Raw genomic sequence first — 22,400 nt, 5'->3', positions numbered from 1 at the left:
TCAAATGTTCGGGACTTGTGCAGACCCCAGATACACAACAGCTGGTGCCAATAGGTTAGACAATTCGGTTTTGCAGAAAGTCCTCTTTCAACAACATCTTACAGTCCTAACCCTCTAATAACTACATTGCCAGTTCTATTCCCTAATCACACACACTAGAAAATACACATGTACACATAGTGACCAAAAAAGGAAGAGGGACGCAAATTTAAAATGGCCGCCTACCTGCGTTAACTGGCCACCTTTGCGTTTCCCGTTGTCTATTTTAATTATTGGCTTGGTGGTATGCAGAATGCTTGGGCTATCAACTCATTCAGTGGTTTGTATTGATAAATAATAAAGTCCGGTTCAGAATAATATTTAAATCCCCAGGAGGGGAGAGAAAAATGTATGTTTCTGAAGGGGAGCGTCAGAGAAAATAATCAAAAACCACTGCACTACTCTACTACTACTATTACGACTACTACAGTACTACAACATGTCTAGAAAGCATTTGGTAACCACCAACTAGTTTATCTCTCATCTAAAGCCGCTTTCCTCGTTCCCTCGTTCGCTTGATAAATATTTTATTAGATCATCATTCATTTTTAATAAGGTCACATAGATCTGAGGGTGCTCTAGATGGTGGACATTGCATTTCATCTCCGAGATCAAGATGGGGGTGTGACTCCATGACGGAGAAGGTAATCTTCATCGTTAGCAGGTATATTAGGGGCCTTACAATAACATGTTTATTGGATTTACACCTCATGGCTCATGCGACACAATTCACTATATAATAATATAATTTGACAGTAAATGGATCGGATATACCCAGTCAACTGATTACATATGGCATTTAGTGATGTATATAATCTATACTACACTGAAATCCTAAATATGAAATGAACGCAATATGACTATTGTACATTAAATGATAAAATAAATGATAAATGGGTTGTACTTGTATAGCGCTTTTCTACCTTCAAGGTACTCAAAGCGCTTTGACACTACTTCCACATTTACCCATTCACACACACACACATTCACACACTGATGGAGGGAGCTGCCATGCAAGGCGCCAACCGGCACCCATCAGGAGCAAGGGTGAAGTGTCTTGCTCAGGACACAACGGACGTGACGAGGTTGGTACTAGGTGGGATTTGAACCAGGGGCCCTCGGGTTGCGCACGGCCACTCTCCCCCTGCGCCACGCCGTCCCTATGACTAGCCTATGACTATTTAATAAAGGTGGCCGGCGGGATAATGGTGAGGTTACTTGAGCAACTAAACAGTAGGTAACATATTATATGGCAAAATAAGAATAGTTTGTCATTGTTTATCCATATGTAATTTAAGTAACAACAGTAAAGAAAGCATTAAGAATGCACTACCGACCTATAAGTCTAAAAGAAAAGGAGATGATACAATATGATCTGCTCACAAATGCTACATAGTGGTTGTTTGAGCACACTGTGGCTAATTCTGGATAGTGCCACTCCTTACCGCATGTGTGTCCATACTACGGCACGAGTACAAGAAACAATATATTCAGTGTATTTATATCAAATACAAATTACCAGTGGTCTGATAGCTACCATTTTGTCACCATCGGGTTGCCATTGACAGTATTTCAACCATTAATTTTACTTTTAAGGAAACACAGCACATGCATTTATTTGAGCCAATTCATACAACCTTCCCTGATCATGGTGCAGAAAAAAAAACAAAAAAAAAAAAACAGCACAAACATGGTCACAACATAACCTGCTCATTGAACGTTGTGGATATTACAAAAAAACTTTAAATCAACCAAAAAAAAAAAAAATTTAATCTAAATTATACCCATTTAAATCAATTACAAAGATGATAAGAAAAATGCAAAACATTCCACACCAATCCATGTTTGGCGTACTTTAGCTCCTGGATATTTCTGATTGATTAAAAAAATAAGCAGGTTGTCACAGAAGTAAACAAGGTAGGAGTTGAACATATAACCAATTATAGTGATTAACAACATATCCATTATATATATATATATATATACGTATACACACGTATACACACACACATATGCACACAGTATATTTACTTTGCATGCAGTCGGCTTTCAGCCACCGGCTAAATTTTTTAAGCCCAATGCAGCTCCCCAGGCAAAAAGTTCGGACACCCCTGCCTTAAGGCTTCAGTCACATGCAGGATTCTCACAGGAATGAGGCACAAATACAACGGTAATAAGTCTACATCTTGGCTACATGGAGAATGTAAAGTCACTGAAGAAAGGGGATGCCCACCTTACTTTCAAAAAAACAAAAACGTACCACATTGTAAAAAGAAATGCCCCACCCCTACTTCTAATTATGACAAATTAATATCAAGTTTGTACTTCGGCCACTATCCGCTTTCCTCCTGTGCTTCCACACAGTTATGTAAGCACTATATCACAATAATGTCAACTTCAGATTAACAATTCATGCTTGGCGGAAAACCTCCAAAAAGGTGTGGACTTTAACGCCTGGAAAAAAATGATGCAGTCACCAGGTTTTGGAGAATGTTCATTGAATTTTTAATTTTGTATAAAACAAAACAGATAACAGAAATTACGCAAAACTATGGTCATTTCAAATGGCAACTTTCTGGCTTTAAGAAATACGAAAATAAATCAAGAATATAAATGTGGTGGTCAGTAACAGTTTCATGTTTGGATCAAGAAAAGTGGCAATTGTAGAATCACTAAATGCTGAAGAAAATATCATGGAATCAGAAAAAAAAAACAAAAAAAAACAAAACAGTAAAATACACCGCTATGCAGAAATACGGAGAAAGAACTGCAAGTACTATTCATTCACTTACAAAAAAGAACAGTTAGAATAATAGCCAACGTCACAGTATGTATGGAGAATATACAAACCCTGTATTTACTGGATCAAATATATTGCGTTTGCAAACAGCTAAAATGATGCACAAAGCAAACTGTATCTTGCTACCCAAGAATGTACAATAATTCTAAATAAAAGAGAAATATAACCTTTGGGAAAATTTGTTTTTAAAACATTTGTATGCACATACAACCCTTGAAACCTTCAGTATATCTGCACGTGGAACTAAATTATAGAATAGATTAAGCAAATAAGTCAAAGTACTAATATGATCCACTTTAGGTACTGTTCAAACAATTTACTGAAGTTGTCTCAAAAACCCGATTAAAATAGAGAGGGGGTCGTGCATTTTCGGCTATGGCTCCAAAATTTTCGAACGATTGCTTTCTTGTTATTCAGATGTCTCCCTTTTTGATGAGCTTTAAGTCAAGTTTTAAAACATATTTTTAACTCCTTGTCGTTAAAAACCGCATGAGAGATGTGTGATCTTAGTCTATTTTTTTTTCTTTTATGTGTTTATTTTTTTGCTTTTGAAAGTAAATGTTTCGTATGCTAGACCAGGGTCCAAAGTTCAATTAACTTATATTTTTTAAAACAAAAAATGCAATATTTTCTCCCCCGAAACATTTAAAGTGAAATAATTGGAGCCTAAAATAGGTCAATATTTCATAGCACCATTGATTTTAATTCATTGTTACTTTTTGAGCAATGACAGTTTTTTAAAATCCCACTATGATTCTCTGGGATATATAAAGGGCTCAAATAGGTCATACCTTTTTTTTTTTTAACTTTGAACTTTAGATCAACTTCAGATCCATCCATCAATTAGAAGTTTTGTTATTTTCTTTACATTCTTTGTTTTCTTAAATTGTTTGTTTAACATTGACTTTTATTCACGATTATGTTTTGAATAATAACTTAAAGAATAAAACAGCCTGCAGGGCAGTTTTGTGTTATTAGAGTCGGGATTGCAACATTTCTCATTAGATTTCACCTGTTTTGTTTTTTATAATAAATTAACCCACGCATCGCAACGGTAATACGATAGACCTAGTGCTTGTCAGGGGTATCTCCGCTTCCAAAGTTACGATACTCCCGTATACTAAAGTATTGTCCGATCATTACCTTATAAAATTCGAGGTTCAGACGCATGTTCGTCAAACTAATAATAATAATAACTGCTATAGCAGCCGCAACATTAATACGGCCACAACGACAACTCTTGCTGACCTACTGCCCTCGGTAATGGCACCATTCCCAAAGTATGTGGGCTCTATTGATAACCTCACTAACAACTTTAACGACGCCCTGCGCGAAACCATTGATAACATAGCACCGCTAAAGTTAAAAAAGGCTCCAAAAAAGCGCACCCCGTGGTTTACAGAAGAAACTAGAGCTCAGAAATTATTATGCAGAAAGCTGGAACGCAAATGGCGCAAGACTAAACTTGAGGTGCACCATCAAGCATGGAGTGATGGTTTAATAACTTATAAACGCATGCTTACCTTAGCTAAAGCTAATTATTACTCAAATCTCATCCACCGTAATAAAAACGATCCTAAATTTTTGTTTAGTACGGTAGCATCGCTAACCCAACAAGGGACTCCTTCCAGTAGCTCCACCCACTCAGCTGATGACTTTATGCAATTCTTTAGTAAGAAAATTGAAGTCATTAGAAAGGAGATTAAAGACAATGCGTCCCAGCTACAACGGGGTTCTATTAACACTGATACGATGGTATATACGGCGGATACTGCCCTCCAAAATAGTTTCTCTCGTTTTGAGGAAATAACATTAGAGGAATTGTTACAACGTGTAAATGGAATAAAACAAACAACATGTTTACTTGACCCACTTCCTGGGAAGCTGATCAAGGAGCTCGTTGTATTATTAGGTCCATCAGTGCTAAATATTATAAACTTATCACTTTCCTCGGGCACTGTTCCCCTAGCATTCAAAAAAGCGGTTATTCATCCTCTTCTTAAAAGACCTAACCTCGATCCTGACCTCATGGTAAACTACCGACCGGTGTCTCACCTTCCCTTTATTTCAAAAATCCTCGAAAAAATTGTTGCGGAGCAGTTAAATGAACACTTAGCGTCTAACAATCTATGTGAAACCTTTCAATCCGGTTTCAGGGCAAATCACTCGACGGAGACAGCCCTCGCAAAAATGACTAATGATCTATTGCTAACGATGGATTCTGATGCGTCATCTATGTTGCTGCTCCTCGATCTTAGCGCTGCTTTCGATACTGTCGATCATAATATTTTATTAGAACGTATCAAAACACGAATTGGTATGTCAGACTTAGCCCTGTCTTGGTTTAACTCTTATCTTACTGATAGGATGCAGTGTGTCTCCCATAACAATGTGACCTCGGACTACGTTAAGGTAACGTGTGGAGTTCCCCAGGGTTCGGTCCTTGGCCCTGCACTCTTCAGCATCTACATGCTGCCGCTATGTGACATCATACGCAAATACGGTGTTAGCTTTCACTGTTATGCTGATGACACCCAACTCTACATGCCCCTAAAGCTGACCAACATGCCGGATTGTAGTCAGCTGGAGGCGTGTCTTAATGAAATTAAACAATGGATGTCCGCTAACTTTTTGCAACTCAACGCCAAAAAAACGGAAATGCTGATTATCGGTCCTGCTAGACACCGAACTCTATTTAATAATACAACTCTAACATTTGACAACCAAACAATTAAACAAGGCGACACGGTAAAGAATCTGGGTATTATCTTCGACCCAACTCTCTCCTTTGAGGCACACATTAAAAGCGTTACTAAAACGGCCTTCTTTCATCTCCGCAATATCGCTAAAATTCGCTCCATTCTGTCCACTAAAGACGCTGAGATCATTATCCATGCGTTTGTTACGTCTCGCCTCGACTACTGTTATGTATTATTTTCGGGTCTCCCCATGTCTAGCATTAAAAGATTACAGTTGGTACAAAATGCGGCTGCTAGACTTTTGACAAGAACAAGAAAGTTTGATCACATTACGCCTGTACTGGCTCACCTGCACTGGCTTCCTGTGCACTTAAGATGTGACTTTAAGGTTTTACTACTTACGTATAAAATACTACACGGTCTAGCTCCATCCTATCTTGCCGATTGTATTGTACCATATGTCCCGGCAAGAAATCTGCGTTCAAAGGACTCCGGCTTATTAGTGATCCCCAAAGCCCAAAAAAAGTCTGCGGGCTGTAGAGCTTTTTCATTTCGGGCTCCAGTACTCTGGAATGCCCTCCCGGTAACAGTTCGAGATGCTACCTCAGTAGAAGCATTTAAGTCTCACCTTAAAACTCATTTGTATACTCTAGCCTTTAAATAGACTCCCTTTTTAGACCAGTTGATCTGCCGTTTCTTTTCTTTTTCTTCTATGTCCCACTCTCCTTTGTGGATGGAGTCCGGTCCGATCCGGTGGCCATGTACTGCTCGCCTGTGTATCGGCTGGGGACATCTCTGCGCTGCTGATCAGCCTCCGCTTAGGATGGTTTCCTGCTGGCTCCGCTGTGAACGGGACTCTCGCTGCTGTGTTGGATCCGCTTTGGACTGGACTCTCGCGACTGTGTTGGATCCATTACGGATTGATCTTTCACAGTATCATGTTCTCATATGTTCTCATAGTCATCAGTATCACAGTATCATGTTCTCATAGTCATCATTGTCACCGACGTCCCACTGGGTCTTTATTGTCACCGATGTCCCACTGGGTCTTTATTGTCACCGATGTCCCACTGGGTCTTTATTGTCACCGATGTCCCACTGGGTGTGAGTTTTCCTTGCCCTTATGTGGGCCTACCGAGGATGTCGTAGTGGTTTGTGCAGCCCTTTGAGACACTAGTGATTTAGGGCTATATAAGTAAACATTGATTGATTGATATTCCACTTTTTTTATGAGATTTTTTAAATTCGTTTTTTTTAATTATTTTTATTTTAGAATGTGCCGCAAGCTGTTCAAAAATAGCCGTGGGCCCTTTTTTGGACACTCCTGCCTATCTTTAATTTTAACCTGCTTTTAAATGTGTATTTTAACTACTGTGCAGCACTTTGTGAAACTTTTATTGTTTTTTAAATTGTGCTATATAAATAAAGTGGATTGGATTGGATTGGAAAACAGATTGCAGTTTGTGAGGCATGGACTTAACAAGTGACAAACAACTCTTCATCAGTCTTGCTCCAACTTTCTCTGATTGCTGTTGTCAGATCAGCTCAGCAGGTTGGAGTCTTGCCACGGACCATTTTCTTCAATTTCCACCACACATTTTCAATTGGATTGAGAGACAGACTATTTTCAGTCCTTGACATCGACCTTGTGTATCTTTCTTTAAAGAACGGTTTTACACTTTTTTTTCTCTATTGCAAGATGCATTATCTTAAAAATGTCATCACCCCCAAACATTCTTTCCATTGATGTAAACTGATGTAATGGCAGCCATGTCCCCAGTGCCGTTACATGACATGCGGCAGCATATCATCAATGACTGTGGAAATGTGCATGTTTTCTTCAGGTCGCCGTCTTTATAAATCTTATTGGAACGACACCAAACAAAAGTTCCAATGCATATTGACGATTCATCCCTGAATATGACTTTCATCCAATGATTGATAGTCCACCGTGGCTTTTCCTTAGCCCAATAGAATGTTGTTTTTTTCTGTATAGGTATTAATGACAGCTTTCACTTAGTTTTTCTGCATTGAAATCCATTTCCTTGAAGCGCTTTTTTACAATGCAATCACAGGCAGTGATTTCAATTTCCGCCAGTTTGTTCTTCGTTCATTTTGCTGTGCATTTTCTGTTTCCAATATATTACTTTGAGTGTTATGTCTTGACCATTAAATGTGCCACCTTGTTTTCTGTCTAAACGATATGTTGTTGTCCTTGGTCTACCAGTATGCTTGCCTTTTACTACCTTCCTATGTTGTTTGTACTTGGTCCAGATTTTACACATAGCTGACTGTGAACAATCAATGTCTTTCGCAACATTGAGTGACAATTTATCTTCTTAAAGAACTTTGATAATCATTTACTTTGTTTCAATTGACATCTTTCGTGATTCATGTCAATCCAACTAGTGCAACAGCTCTCAACGGTATAAACATTCCTTTATAACGGCAGACTAATGAACAGATTTAATCTGGTGCAGAGGTTTGCTGTGGAAATGAAAATATCTACATATTTTTTTCACTCTGATACAAAAAAATAAACTGTTACTGACTACACAGTTTATATTCCTGATTTGTTTTAGTGCTTTTTAAAGTCATAAAGTTGTCATTTAAAATACTTAATTTTTTTTGGTCTAGTCAGTTATGTTTTTTTTTCTACAAAATTATGAAAATTATGACTGAATGAAAATTCTCCAAGTCTGGTCATTCAATTTTTGCTTCGAATTAAATTAACCTGTACTTCAAAGTAATAACTGCTTGTGCTCACCTGGAAACGATAGAAAGTGCCGTCGTCCTTCAGGGAGAGGACATGATCAGAGATGGGAAAGAAGTAGCCTTGAGCTGCAATGAGACTCCCAATGTGCATGGCCTCAGCTGGGGGGAAAAGAAAACATGTTCCATGACAGGCCCTTTCTAAAAATATTAGCTGTAATGCGCTCAACTGGGATGTTTGCAGGAATAAAAGCCATATAATTAAAGCAAAGTAAAAACATTCAAGGGAAAAAGTTGGTGGTCAGTCAGCTACTAACAAGTTTATCCTTGGGTAAGCTGTTCTACAGTAGGAAGGGGATTCATATTGCCCCATTCATCGCGTCTCCCCTGACACATGAAACATGACGAATTGGGGGGTGCACTATTCTTTTACCCGGCAGATGACAGTAGAGTGTTAAATATCTTAAAATGAATTTTGTGGCAATTCCAACTTTGACCACAGCGTCAGTTGTTATGTAGAGTGGTGCTTTCCTTCATTTTCAGCAGACTCTCACGTGGGAGCCACCCCCACAAGAATGGGCCACATGAATCCCTTCCCTATTGTATCCTTTCAAATATAGAGTAAGATTTTCTCTATACAGACACGTGGTGTGAATCTTTCGGCACCTAACAATTCGATCTGATTCCAATTCCTGGGGTGACAATTCAATTCAGAATAGATTCTTGATTCAACACAATTCTTGATTTAAACCGATTCTTGCTATGTATTATTAGGTATAGTACTTATAAGAAAACCTTTTAAAAACAGGTTACGGGATAAAAACTGCGCTGTCTGCATGGAGGTAGCCTAAAAAAATATTTTTAAAAACAAATTATAAAAACCAAAAAATAAATATAATATATATAAATATACACCCCCGGCAACCCCAAAAGGGACAAGCGGTAGAAAATGGATGGATTGATGGATGTATATATATTATATAAATAAACTTTTTTTTTCTTTTTTTTACATCCGACTTGAGATTCTTATTCATCCTGATTCTAAACCGAATCAATTTCCTGAAAAATAGGCCAACATTTTTTTTTTTTTTTTTTTTTTATCAATACATACATACAAACATAATGTATAACTTTTTTAAAAACACATGTTTATTCAATTATGATTCGATTTTGAATCGGATGATTAAGAATCATATTTCGGATGGGAATCTATTTCTTTGTGCGTCCCTAACAACCCAGTACTGCAATACAGACAATTATTTTTTTTTACCAAACAACAATAATGCCAACTACTGTGCAGCAAACATTGTTCATCCTTTCTGGGAACATACCTGGGTCTTCGATGGCCAGGGTCTTCATCATCCATTGAACAATGTCCGTACCTGAGACACATCACACAAACACGCATGTATTATAGCAATGCAGAATAGTACAGAGTTTTGTCTAAAGCCACTTGAGCTGAAGAAGGACACGCGTGCAACACCTGATGCCAATTATTATTTCATGTGTCACCAATCTAGCGCACATGCACTTGATACCTCCCATTTGTGTTCCCAGGGGAAGCCGCAGTTAAACTCTCTCATTTATTACGTTCCTCGCCTTGGGCTCCCATTGAAAAAAGGTTTGTGCTGTTCTTCGGAGCACATAAATCCTTTACTGATATGCCCTGCTTATTAGGCTAATGTATTTGCATAAGCGCAAGGAGCGGGGAAAAAAAAGAATGTTAATGGATTTTGGTCCTTTCAATCATTTGTTGGCGGGGTGTCACAGCCTCCCACTGCTGCTCTAATCTATTGATTAAGCGTTATCGCTTGGTGCCACTACAGCTGCCAGAGGAGGCGGTCGGCATCACTCCCAACTTACCACATCCTCTTTCCCTGAACAATGTTTTTATGCTTTACTATTAAATGTTTGATTTACTGCGACACTTGGGAACATTTTCCACACAGCTCGCTTGAATCCAGGGGTAGAAAGGGTGGAGTGCTCCACCAGGTGGAGCTGTTTTTAGTGCCAAACATTTTATGTTCAATAGAGATCAGCCAAATGGTTGTAAAATTAACAGACTATAGAATAAAGGTGTGGTTTTCGTCCTGGTCGTGGAACTGTGGACCAGCTCTATACTCTCGGCAGGGTTCTCGAGGGTGCATGGGAGTTTGCCCAACCAGTCTACATGTGCTTTGTGGACTTGGAGAAGGCATTCGACCGTGTCCCTCGGGAAGTCCTGTGGGGAGTGCTCAGAGAGTATGGGGTATCGGACTGTCTTATTGTGGCAGTCCGCTCCCTGTATGATCAGTGTCAGAGCTCGGTCCGCATTGCTGGCAGTAAGTCGGACACGTTTCCAGTGAGGGTTGGACTCCGCCAAGGCTGCCCTTTGTCACCGATTCTGTTCATAACTTTTATGGACAGAATTTCTAGGCGCAGTCAAGGCATTGAGGGGTTCCGGTTTGGTGGCCACGGGATTAGGTCTCTGCTTTTTGCAGACGATGTGGTCTTGATGGCTTCATCCGGCCGGGATCTTCAGCTCTCACTGGATCGGTTCGCAGCCGAGTGTGAAGCGACCGGAATGAGAATCAGCACCTCCAAATCCGAGTCCATGGTTCTCTCCCGGAAAAGGGTGGAGTGCCATCTCCGGGTTGGGGAGGAGACCCTGCCCCAAGTGGAGGAGTTCAAGTACTTAGGAGTCTTGTTCACAAGGGGGGGAAGAGTGGATCGTGAGATCGACAGGCAGATCGGTGCGGCGTCTTCAGTAATGCGGACGTTGTACCGATCTGTTGTGGTGAAGAAGGAGCTGAGCCGGAAGGCAAAGCTCTAAATTTACCGGTCGATCTACGTTCCCATCCTCACCTATGGTCATGAGCTTTGGGTCATGACCGAAAGGATAAGATCAAGGGTACAAGCGGCCGAAATGAGTTTCCTCCGCCGTGTGGCGGGGCTCTCCCTTAGAGATAGGGTGAGAAGCTCTGCCATCCGGGAGGAACTCAAAGTAAAGCCGCTGCTCCTTCACATCGAGAGGAGCCAGATGAGGTGGTTCGGGCATCTGGTCGGGAAGAGCTAGACGAAGTGGCTGGGGAGAGGGAAGTCTGGGCTTCCCTGCTTAGGCTGCTGCCCCCGCGACCCGACCTCGGATAAGCGGAAGAATATGGATGGATGGATGGATAGAATAAAGGCCCGGATGTACTGGAATACATTAAGCCCTAGTTTGCCAGGAACAGACTGGGCCTATGGGTTAGTGACGACTCAGCCCTATGAATTCTGCATAAATATGATGGGGTATAGCGGGCAACTTTATGGGCCAAACGGTCCGGGCTTTTGTGAAAATGTTACAAATTTCTCTTTCATTTAAACCCATCAGTTACAAAATGTGAACTCAAAAGTTAAAGGGAACTGCACATTAAATTAAAAAAAAATGCCTGTCATTCACAATGGTTATGTGAGAAAGGAACACACTTATTCCTTTTTAATGCATTCTAACTGGTAAATAAATGCTGGTAAAAGTCAACTAACAATGGACTAAAGGTGATTCCCTTTATTCCACCCAAAAGGCCCTCTAAAAAACTTTAATCGATGTTTTACACCTACACTCTTTAAGTATACATGTAATGTTGTAATATTCATATCATGTAATATTTATGTATTTTGCTCATTTTAAGCAAACAGGGGAAATTCATTTCATAGACTCAGCACAAGGTTTGTTTTTCCAACAACAACACCCCTAATCATGGGAGAGTAATGAGAGCCAGGAAACAGGAAGCTCAGTCTCCAAAATGTTATCTACAAACCCCGTTTCCATATGAGTTGGGAAATCAGTCAATGTTTACTTATATAGCCCTAAATCACTAGTGTCTCAAAGGGCTGCACAACCCACTATGACATCCTGGGTAGGCCCACATAAGGGCAAGGAAAACTCACACACAGTGGGACGTCGGTGACAATGATGACTATGAGAACCTTGGAGAGGAGGAAAGCAATGGATGTCGAGCGGGTCTAACATGATACTGTGAGAGTTCAATCCATAATGGATCCAACACAGTCGCGAGAGTCCAGTCCAAAGCGGATCCACCACAGCAGCGAGAGTCCCGTTCACAGCGGAGCCAGCAGGAAACCATCCCAAGCGGAGGCGGATCAGCAGCGCAGAGATGTCCCCAGCCGATACACAGGCAAGCAGTACATGGCCACCGGATCGGACAAGGGAGAGTGGGACATAGGAGAAAAAGAAAAGAAACGGCAGATCAACTGGTCTAAAAAGGGAGTCTATTTAAAGGCTAGAGTATACAAATGAGTTTTAAGGTGAGACTTAAATGCTTCTACTGTGGTGGCATCTCGAACTTTTACCGGGAGGGCATTCCAGAGTACTGGAGCCCGAAATGAAAAAGCTCTATAGCCCGCAGACTTTTTTTGGGCTTTGGGAATCACTAATAAGCCAGAGTCCTTTGAACGCAGATTTCTTGCCGGGACATATGGTACAATACAATCGTCAAGATAGGATGGAGCTAGACCGTGTAGTATTTTATACGTAAGTAGTAAAACCTTAAAGTCACATCTTAAGTGCACAGGAAGCCAGTGCAGGTGAGCCAGTACAGGAGTAATGTGATCAAACGTTCTTGTTCTTGTCAAAAGTCTAGCAGCCGCATTTTGTACCAACTGTAATCTTTTAATGCTAGACATGGGGAGACCCGAAAATAATACGTTACAGTAGTCGAGGCGAGACGTAACATACGCATGGATAATGATCTCGGCGTCTTTAGTGGACAGAATGGAGCGAATTTTAGCGATATTACGGAGATGAAAGAAGGCCGTTTTAGTAACGCTTTTAATGTGTGCCTCAATGGAGAGAGTTGGGTCGAAGATAATACCCAGATTCTTTACCGTGTCGCCTTGTTTAATTGTTTGGTTGTCAAATGTTAGAGTTGTATTATTAAATAGAGGTCGGTGTCTAGCAGGACCGATAATCAGCATTTCCGTTTTTTTGGCGTTGAGTTGCAAAAAGTTAGCGGACATCCATTGTTTAATTTCATTAAGACACGCCTCCAGCTGACTACAATCCGGCGTGTTGGTCAGCTTTAGGGGCATGTAGAGTTGGGTGTCATCAGCATAACAGTGAAAGCTAACACCGTATTTGCGTATGATGTCACCTAGCGGCAGCATGTAGATGCTGAAGAGTGCAGGGCTAAGGACCGAACCCTGGGGAACTCCACACGTTACCTTAACGTAGTCCGAGGTCACATTGTTATGGGAGACACACTGGATCCTATCAGTAAGATAAGAGTTAAACCAAGACCGGGCTAAGTCTGACATACCAATTCGTGTTTTGATACGTTCTAATAAAATATTATGATCGACGGTATCGAAAGCAGCGCTAAGATCGAGGAGCAGCAACATAGATGACGCGTAAGAATCCATCGTTAGCAATAGATTAGTCATTTTTGCGAGGGCTGTCTCCGTAGAGTGATTTGCCCTGAAACCGGATTGAAAGGTTTCACATGGATTGTTAGACGCTAAGTGTTCATTTAACTGCTCCGCAACAATTTTTTCGAAGATTTTTGAAATAAATGGAAGGTGAGACACCGGTCGGTAGTTTACCATGAGGTCAGGATCGAGGTTAGGTCTTTTAAGAAGAGGATGAATAACCGCTTTTTTGAATGCTAGGGGAACAGTGCCCGAGGAAAGTGATAAGTTTATAATATTTAGCACTGATGGACCTAATAATACAAAGAGCTCCTTGATCAGTTTCCCAGGAAGAGGGTCAAGTAAACATGTTGTTTGTTTTATTCCATTTACACGTTGTAACAATTCCTCTAATGTTATTTCCTCAAAACGAGAGAAACTATTTTGGAGGGCAGTATCCGCCGTATATACCATCGTATCAGTGTTAATAGAACCCCGTTGTAGCTGGGACGCATTGTCTTTAATCTCCTTTCTAATGACTTCAATTTTCTTACTAAAGAATTGCATAAAGTCATCAGCTGAGTGGGTGGAGCTACTGGAAGGAGTCCCTTGTTGGGTTAGCGATGCTACCGTACTAAACAAAAATTTATGATTGTTTTTATTACGGTGGATGAGATTTGAGTAATATTTAATATATAATTGTTAGATGTAAATATAAATGGAATACAATGATTTGCAAATCATTTTCAACCCATATTCAGTTGAATATGCAACAAAGACAGCATATTTGATGTTCAAACTGATAAAAAAAAATGTTTTTGCAAATAATCATTAACTTTAGAATTTGATGCCAGCAACACATGATAAAGAAGTTGGGAAAGGTGGCAATAAACACTGATAAAATTGAGGAATGCTCATCAAACACTTATTTGGAACATCCCACAGGTGTGCAGGCTAATTGCGAACAGTTGGGTGCCATGATTGGGTATAAAAGCAGCTTCCATGAAATGCTAAGTAATTCACAAACAAAGATGGGGTGAGGGTCACCAATTTGTAAGCAAATTGTCGAACAGTTTTAGAACAACATTTCTCAACACGCTATTGCAAGTAATTTAGGGATTTTACCATCTACAATCCGTAAAATCATCAAAAAGTTCAGAGAATCTGGAGAAATCACTGTACGTAAGCGATGATATTACGGACTTTTGATCCCTCAGGCGGTACTGCATCAAAAACCGACATCAATGTGTAAAGGACATCACCACATGTGCACAGGAACACTTCATAAAACCACTGTCAGTAACTACAGTTGGACGCTACATCTGTAAGTGCATGTTAAAACTCTATGCAAAGGCAAACCAATTGATCAACAATATTCTGAAACGCCGCCGTCTTGGCTGGGCCGGAGCTCACCTAAGATGGACTGATGCAAAGTGGAAAGGTGTTCTGTGGTCTTACGAGTCCACATTTCAAATTATATTTGAAAACAGCGGATGTGGTGTCCTCCGAAACAAAGAGAAAAATAACCATTCGGATTGTTATAGGCGCAAAGTTCAAAAGACAGCATCTGTGATGGTATGGGGGTGCATTAGTGCCCATGGCATGGGTAACTTACACATCTGTGAAGGCACCATTAATGCTGAAAGGTCCATACAGGTTTTGGAGCAACATATGTCATCCAAGCAACGTTATCATGGACGCCCTTGCTTATTTCAGCAAGACAAGTGTTACAACAGCGTGGCTTCGTTAAAAAAAAGGGTGGGTACTCCCCTGGCCCGTCTGCAGTCCAGACCTGTCTCCCATCAAAAATATGTGACACATTATGAAGCGTAAAATACGACAGCGGAGACCCCGGACTGTTGAACGACTGGAGCTCTACATAAAACAACAATGGGAAAGAATTCCACTTTCGAAGTTTCAACAATTAGTTTCCTCAGTTCCCAAACGTTTGAGTGTTGTTAAAAGAAAAGGTGATGTAACACAGTGGTGAACATGCCCTTTCCCAACTACTTTGGCACGTGTTGCAGGCATCAAATTCTAAGTTAATTATTATTTGCAAAAAAAAATAAAGCTTATGAGTTTGAACATCAAATATGTTGTCTTTGTAGTGCATTCAAATGAATATGGGTTGAAAAGGATTTGCAAATCATTGTATTCCGTTTATATTTACATCTAACACAATTTCCCATCCCATATGGAAACAGGGTTTGTAAAATTTGCGATGTGTTGACATGATGTGAATATAAAAACAGCACCAGTGTTTTTATACTGTACAATCTTGTGACTGAACTGTTAATTTTTACAGTAAGATCGACTGCAATTTTTACAGTGTATAATCTGATGGATAACTTGCTGCAAAATCATACATCAAGCAGATATTTAAGTACACTGTAAAAAAAAAATCCTATTTTTATGGTTAATTTATCCTAAATTTCTACTGTAATTTTTTTTAAATAGGTTATAAAACTGTAGAATTGAAGACATTATCTGTAAATAAACAAACCGCCTGTTATTTTAAGTAATATGCCAGTAATGACAAACTATGTATATTTCTATTTTTTTTACAGAAAAATACCAAATCAATTATACATATCATTTTCTGTTTTCTCAAATTACTTTGAAATTCATGTAAAATTACAGTAATTAACTTTCATTAAATATGTAACTTTTTATATAAAAGTCTATGTCCATACTAACAATCTAACAGTTTTATATGTAATTTTAATATTTATGTGTATTTTTACATTCAAGTCGAAAAATATATGTAGCCTGTTATATTAAGGTTTATGCTCATACTAACAATTGAAAATGTTTCTCTGTAATATGACATACATGGGTGACTGCAAGACATACTTAATCACAGCCAACAGCCACACAGGTCACACTGACGGTGGCCGTACAAACAACTTTAACACTGTTACAAATATGCGCCACACTGTGTTGCCACATCAAACAAGAATGACAAACACATTTCAGGAGAACATCTTCACCGTAATACAACATTAACACAACAGAAACAATACCCAGAATTCCCCCTCCGACGCACGGTGGGGGGCGGTGATGTGGGGGTGCGGAGTTGGGTGGTAGTGGGGGTGTAGCCCGGAAGAGTCAGCGCTGCATTGGATTGTAGGTAATTGTTATGTTGTGTTTATGTTGTGTTACAGTGAGGATGTTCTCCTGAAATGTGTTTATCATTCTTGTTTGGTGTGGATTCGCAGTGTGGCGCATATTTGTAACAGTGTTAAAGTTGTTTGTACGGCCACCGTCAGTGTGACCTGTGTGGCTGTTGAGCAAGTATGTCTTGCAGTCACTATCATATGTACAACAAAACTGTACACATCACGCGCCTAAATCGGCACGTTGGTGACTCAGTTAAAAAGCGAACACAGAGTGCAACAAAGCTCTGTCACGGATTATTCGCCCAGGCAAGCATTGGGTCAATCCTGTGTGAGGCTCACTGAAAGAGTAGCTGGTAGGATCAGTAAGTATGTTTTTAGAGCGGGTTAGCCATTCATGGAAGGTGAACCCACTTTGCACCAAGTTCCTGCATCCAGTGGCCCCCCGGTAAAGTGAATGAGAGACCCCTGATCTTAACAATTCAGAAAAAATCTGTAAAACAATGGTATTATTCTGTGGAACTGCCAGCATTTTCACTTTATTAAAGGTGGTTGATCATAATAATTTGAAAAAACTCTGTAGAATAAAGGTATTTTTCTGCAGAACTGTTTGCATCGTCATTTTATTAAAGGTGGTTAATCATAATTTTGTAAAAATCTGTAAAATTACGATATTTCTCCGCAAAACGTTTCATGAAAATTTCTGTAAATATGTTTTTGATCTCTATTTGGTTAACAATGTTTTACTTTAATTTTATGGTTTTCGTTTGGCAGCCGCAGCTGCCGGTAAATTACCGTTTTTTTACAGAATTTTTTTTTACAGTGTATTTGTTTTTTATTTTTTTAATAAAAAATTTTTTTTAGAATGTATCATAATATTTATTTGTTGACAGTTAAAGTGCTTTTAGGGCACATTTATGTCCAGACTTTAGCGGGCCACATAAAATGATGTGGCAAGCCAGAGCTGGCCCTCGGGCCTAGGGTTTGACACCTGTGGTGTGTGGCATTCTCCCAATAAATCATGTGTCAAAATATTGGGGTCTGTTCTAAAGTTAATCCTAATATACATGCAAGTACGTGATTGGCCAAAATGCACAAAAAAATGCGCCGCACACATGGTACTGCATGGGCTGTGTGTGTGTGTGTGTGTGTGTGTGTGTGTGTGTGTGTGTGTGTATATATATATAACACCCTGCTATTTTGCAAAATAGCAGGGTGTTCAAATACTTATTTTCTTCACTGTATATATAATACATATATTCCTCACACACTAATCAAAAGAATGCGCACTTGCCGACGCTGGCCCGACACTAGCGCGATGATGTCACGTTATCGATGTGAAAATGCGTTTTTAGACAATATTATTTGCCGGAGCGGCTAGGAGACCCCAAAAGTAACAAGCGGTAGAAAATAGTTTAAGAAACAACAAATTTAAAAAAAAAAAACTTGAGACTTTCCACTGGCCGGATTTTGGACACTGGCGGGCCGTATTTGGCCTATGAGCCGTAGTTTGGGGACCAGGGATTCAAACTTTACCTCTGCAAAGTATTTTTTTCCCATACTTTTATTGTAATATTTTCAGAATTTGTTTGTTCTATTTTTGGCCAAAGTAAGACAAATAAAACAATCTGAAGTTGTGTTTATTTTTTAGTTTTAATGCGCAGATTTCCCTACATGAGGCCCCTGAGCTAAAATGAGTTGGACACCCCTGATACAGTATTACAGTATATGTAACAGCTGCATCAAAAAAAAAAAAGGGAATCATAAAATAAAGAGTAGATCCAGCACAAAATAGACATTGTAAACAAAGAGAGGTAGGTAACATATAAACGGTTGGACAAAAAAAAAAAAAAAAACTTCCGTATTTTGGATGTTGGCGGGCCGTATTTGCTGTAACGAGCAAGTCTCGTGTTTAAGGATGATTATTGAGGCTAATTTGTGTCTTTAAGACCAAAGTTTTCATTTTTATTTTACACTGATTTTAGGTAACTGAATTTTTTGCATTTGAATTTTGTGAACTGATTTTTTTTTTTTTTGCATCAAATTATACTGACAATTTTATTGAAAAAAATGTGTTGGCAAAATGCATGTGTTTCAAAATTCAGTGTATAAAATTTGCTGCTTCAAATTGCGATGCAATATCCATCCTTTTGGGGTCGCGGAGGGCGCTGGCGCCTATCTCAGCTACAATCAGGCGGAAGGCGGGGTACACCCTGGACAAGTCGCCACCTCATCGCAGGGCCAACACAGATAGACAGACAACATTCACACTCACATTCACACACTAGGGCCAATTTAGTGTTGCCAATCAACCTATCCCCAGGTGCATGTCTTTGGAAGTGGGAGGAAGCCGGAGTACCCGGAGGGAACCTACGCATTCACAGGGAGAACATGCAAACTCCACACAGAAAGATCCCGAGCTTGGATTTGAACCCAGGACTGCAGGAACTTCGTATTGTGAGGCAGATGCACTAACCCCTCTGCCACCCTGAAGCCCTGCGATGCAATACTTCCGGTGAATTAAGACTGAAGGCATGGCTCCAGGCTCAGAACCAGCCAATGAGGTGTCATGGCTGAAGTCACGTGACAGGGGTCCTAAAAAGAGGCATAATATGCAGCACCAAAGGCCATTTTATCTGCTGTATGTGCTTGGCTCCCTTTTTGTGAACAATTTAAACAGTGGAACTTGCTGTGTATTAGTGAAAAATATCCCAAGATTCCGCAAAAAATGATAAAAGCTCGATGGTACAAACACTCACACAATAATGACTTATACTAAAATGCAACAGACTCTCAAAAACGACACTCAGAATGTACATGAAAATACAGAAAGTGGGTTTTACAATATTAACTATGAACAATAAAACACTGAATATTGAGGTTATATGAACATTGCTCCACTACATCCTAGACCACCTCCTTGATCCACATCTTTTGTAAGGGAGCAAAAACATTAAATATACAACAAACACGGCTAAACATAAACACAAAGGGGAAAAAAAACATCTACATAATCGATATCACTTTACTGCAGAACTTTTTTGTAGAAAGCTGCCTTCATCTGACACTCGCATCAGCCTTGTTGCGGTGTAAACAAGCCCCGCCCACTCGGCCCCGCTCTCTTCGTGCCTGGTCTGCAAGGAGCAGAGCTTCTTATGGTTACCATAGTAACCCGTATGTTACTCAAAAGGGCCGATTCGAACTATTGGAATCATTTCTATAATTTGAAAATATCCAGCGGGCCGCGTATAATGTTCATTATGTTGTATTTTGCCCAAGTAGCCCAGTTAACTGCCTTTTTAGTCTGTTTTGCAAGACCTGTGTCACATGATTTTAAATTTGAAACTGAGACATAATCGATTGCTTCTGTTTTGATTTACCGGAAGTAGGCGTTGCTTTTTAAAGCATAACATTTTTCTACAATGAAGTTTTCAACACTGAATTTTTTTTTTTACAATGAATCTTAATAGACTGAATTTTAATGTACTGATTTTTTTTACACTGAATTTTAATGCACTCATTTTTTCACACTGACTTTTAATGCACTGAATTTTTTTACACTGAATTTTGATACACTAAATTTTAAATAATTTATTTTTAAACACTTTATTTTTATACACTAAATTCTAAAACACACACATTTTGATGACAATGTTTTTAAATGTTTTTAATAATTTGAAAAAAATAATCAGTTCACAAAAATGAAAGGCAAAAAATTCAGTTACATAAATTCAGTGTAAAAAAAAGCTTTCGTAATAAAGACACAAATTAACCTCCATAGACGGTTATTATGTTTCTAGTTAATGCATGGGATCGCATTCGTAACCACAAAATGTAACATGTATCACACAAACCAAGTATGTACAAACCCCGTTTCCATATGAGTTGGGAAATTGTGTTAGATGTAAATATAAACGGAATACAATGATTTGCAAGTCCTTTTCAACCCATATTCAATTGAATGCACTTCAAAGACAAGATATTTAATGTTAGAACTCATAAACCTAATTTTTTTTTAGCAAATAATAATTAACTTAGAATTTCATGGCTGCAAAACGTGCCAAAGTAGTTGGGAAAGGGCATGTTCACCACTGTGTTACATCACATTTTCTTTTAACAACACTCAATAAACGTTTGGGAACTAAGCAGACACATTTGCATCAGTCCATCTTAGCTGAGCTCAGGCCCAGCGAAGCCGGCGGCATTTTTGGGTGTCGTTGATAAATGGTTTTGGCTTTGCATGATAGAGTTTTAACTTGCACTTACAGATGTAGCGACAAACTGTAGTTACTGACAGTGGTTTTCTGAAGTATTCCTGAGCCCATGAGATGATATCCTTTACACACTGATGTCGCTTTTCGATGCAGTACTGCCTGAGTGAACGAAGGTCCGTTATATCATCGCTTACTACAGTGATTTCTCCAGATATTCTGAACCTTTTGATGGTATTATGGACCGTAGTTTGTGAAATTCCTAAATTTCTTGCAATAACAGGTTGAGAAATGTTGTTCTTAAACCGTTTGACAATTTGCTCACGCATTTGTTCACAAAATGGTGACCGTTTCCCAATCCTTGTTTGTGAATTACTTAGCATTTCATGGAAGCTGCTTTTATACCCAATCATGGCACCCAACTGTTCCCAATTAGCCTGCACACCTGTGGGATGTTCCAAATAAGTGTTTGATGACCATTCCTCAACTTTATTAGTATTTATTGCCACCTTTCCCAACTTCTTTGTTACGTGTTGCTGGCATCAAATTCTAAAGTTAATGATTATTTGCAAAAAATAAAAGTGTCATCAGTTTGAACATCAAATATGTTGTCTTTGTAGCATCTTCAACTGTATATGGGTTGAAAAGAATTAGCAAACCATTGTATTCCGTTTATATTTACATCTAACACATTTTCCCAACTCATATGGAAACGGGGTTTGTATATCACAAGAGAGGCTGTTGCACTGAAGTGCATTTAGTGACCATTTTGACTTTATTTTAAATGCATTTTTCAACGTATGGCATGACCAAGAAAAATAATCTGTGCAATTGTATTTATATTAGATTAACTGTTATTAATATTGCTGTTGGAAGATAACTGTCCGACACATACAACAAACGCCCACACTAGCAGCTCGACTTAAAAAAAGCAGTCCGGGGTTGATTGCCTTACTCAAGGGGAGATTGACAGTAGAAGGACAACATTACTCATTCTTTTTCTTTGGCAAACATTTAATCATATGTTGTCCTCCCTACTTCACCTCCAGCCTTTCTGCGCTGATTCATCACAGAAGAAACAGACGCCGCTATCGACCATTTTTACCCTTTTTATGGACATAGTTGAGAGAAATCAATGTGCAGCTTGTATTCAAGCATGTCATTGTCTGGACCTGCGTGAATGTTGCCAGCCTGGGAGAGCTAGATGTATTGAGGCGAAACAAGAATTCTATCAGCTGCTGTGACATTCTGAAGCACAGCATTTATCTATCTATCAGTAGTGGTACTTCTGTTTTTTTAAGTAACCGTTCCAAATCGTGGGACGAAGACCGAATGGTGCGAAAACCAGCGTGTTTTTCCCTTACAGGAAATACAAAAATAATTAATTTGTTCCAGCCACCCAAAATTATGAACACATAATATGAACACATAACACATT

General features: G+C 39.3%; 1 protein-coding gene across 1 annotated transcript in view; it reads right to left on the bottom strand.

Moving 5' to 3' along the window:
- The window catches only part of rgs6 (regulator of G protein signaling 6), a 253,489-nt gene that overhangs the window by 54,617 nt on the left and 176,472 nt on the right, over window positions 1–22,400 (bottom strand). Inside the window, 2 exon segments of the mRNA XM_061886160.1 lie at window positions 8,306–8,412; window positions 9,582–9,632. Coding sequence (XP_061742144.1) covers window positions 8,306–8,412; window positions 9,582–9,632 — 158 coding nt within the window.

This window comes from Nerophis ophidion, linkage group LG24, assembly GCF_033978795.1.
Source record: "Nerophis ophidion isolate RoL-2023_Sa linkage group LG24, RoL_Noph_v1.0, whole genome shotgun sequence".
Classification (NCBI taxonomy): domain Eukaryota; kingdom Metazoa; phylum Chordata; class Actinopteri; order Syngnathiformes; family Syngnathidae; genus Nerophis; species Nerophis ophidion.
This window is presented reverse-complemented; position numbering and strand designations above follow the sequence as displayed.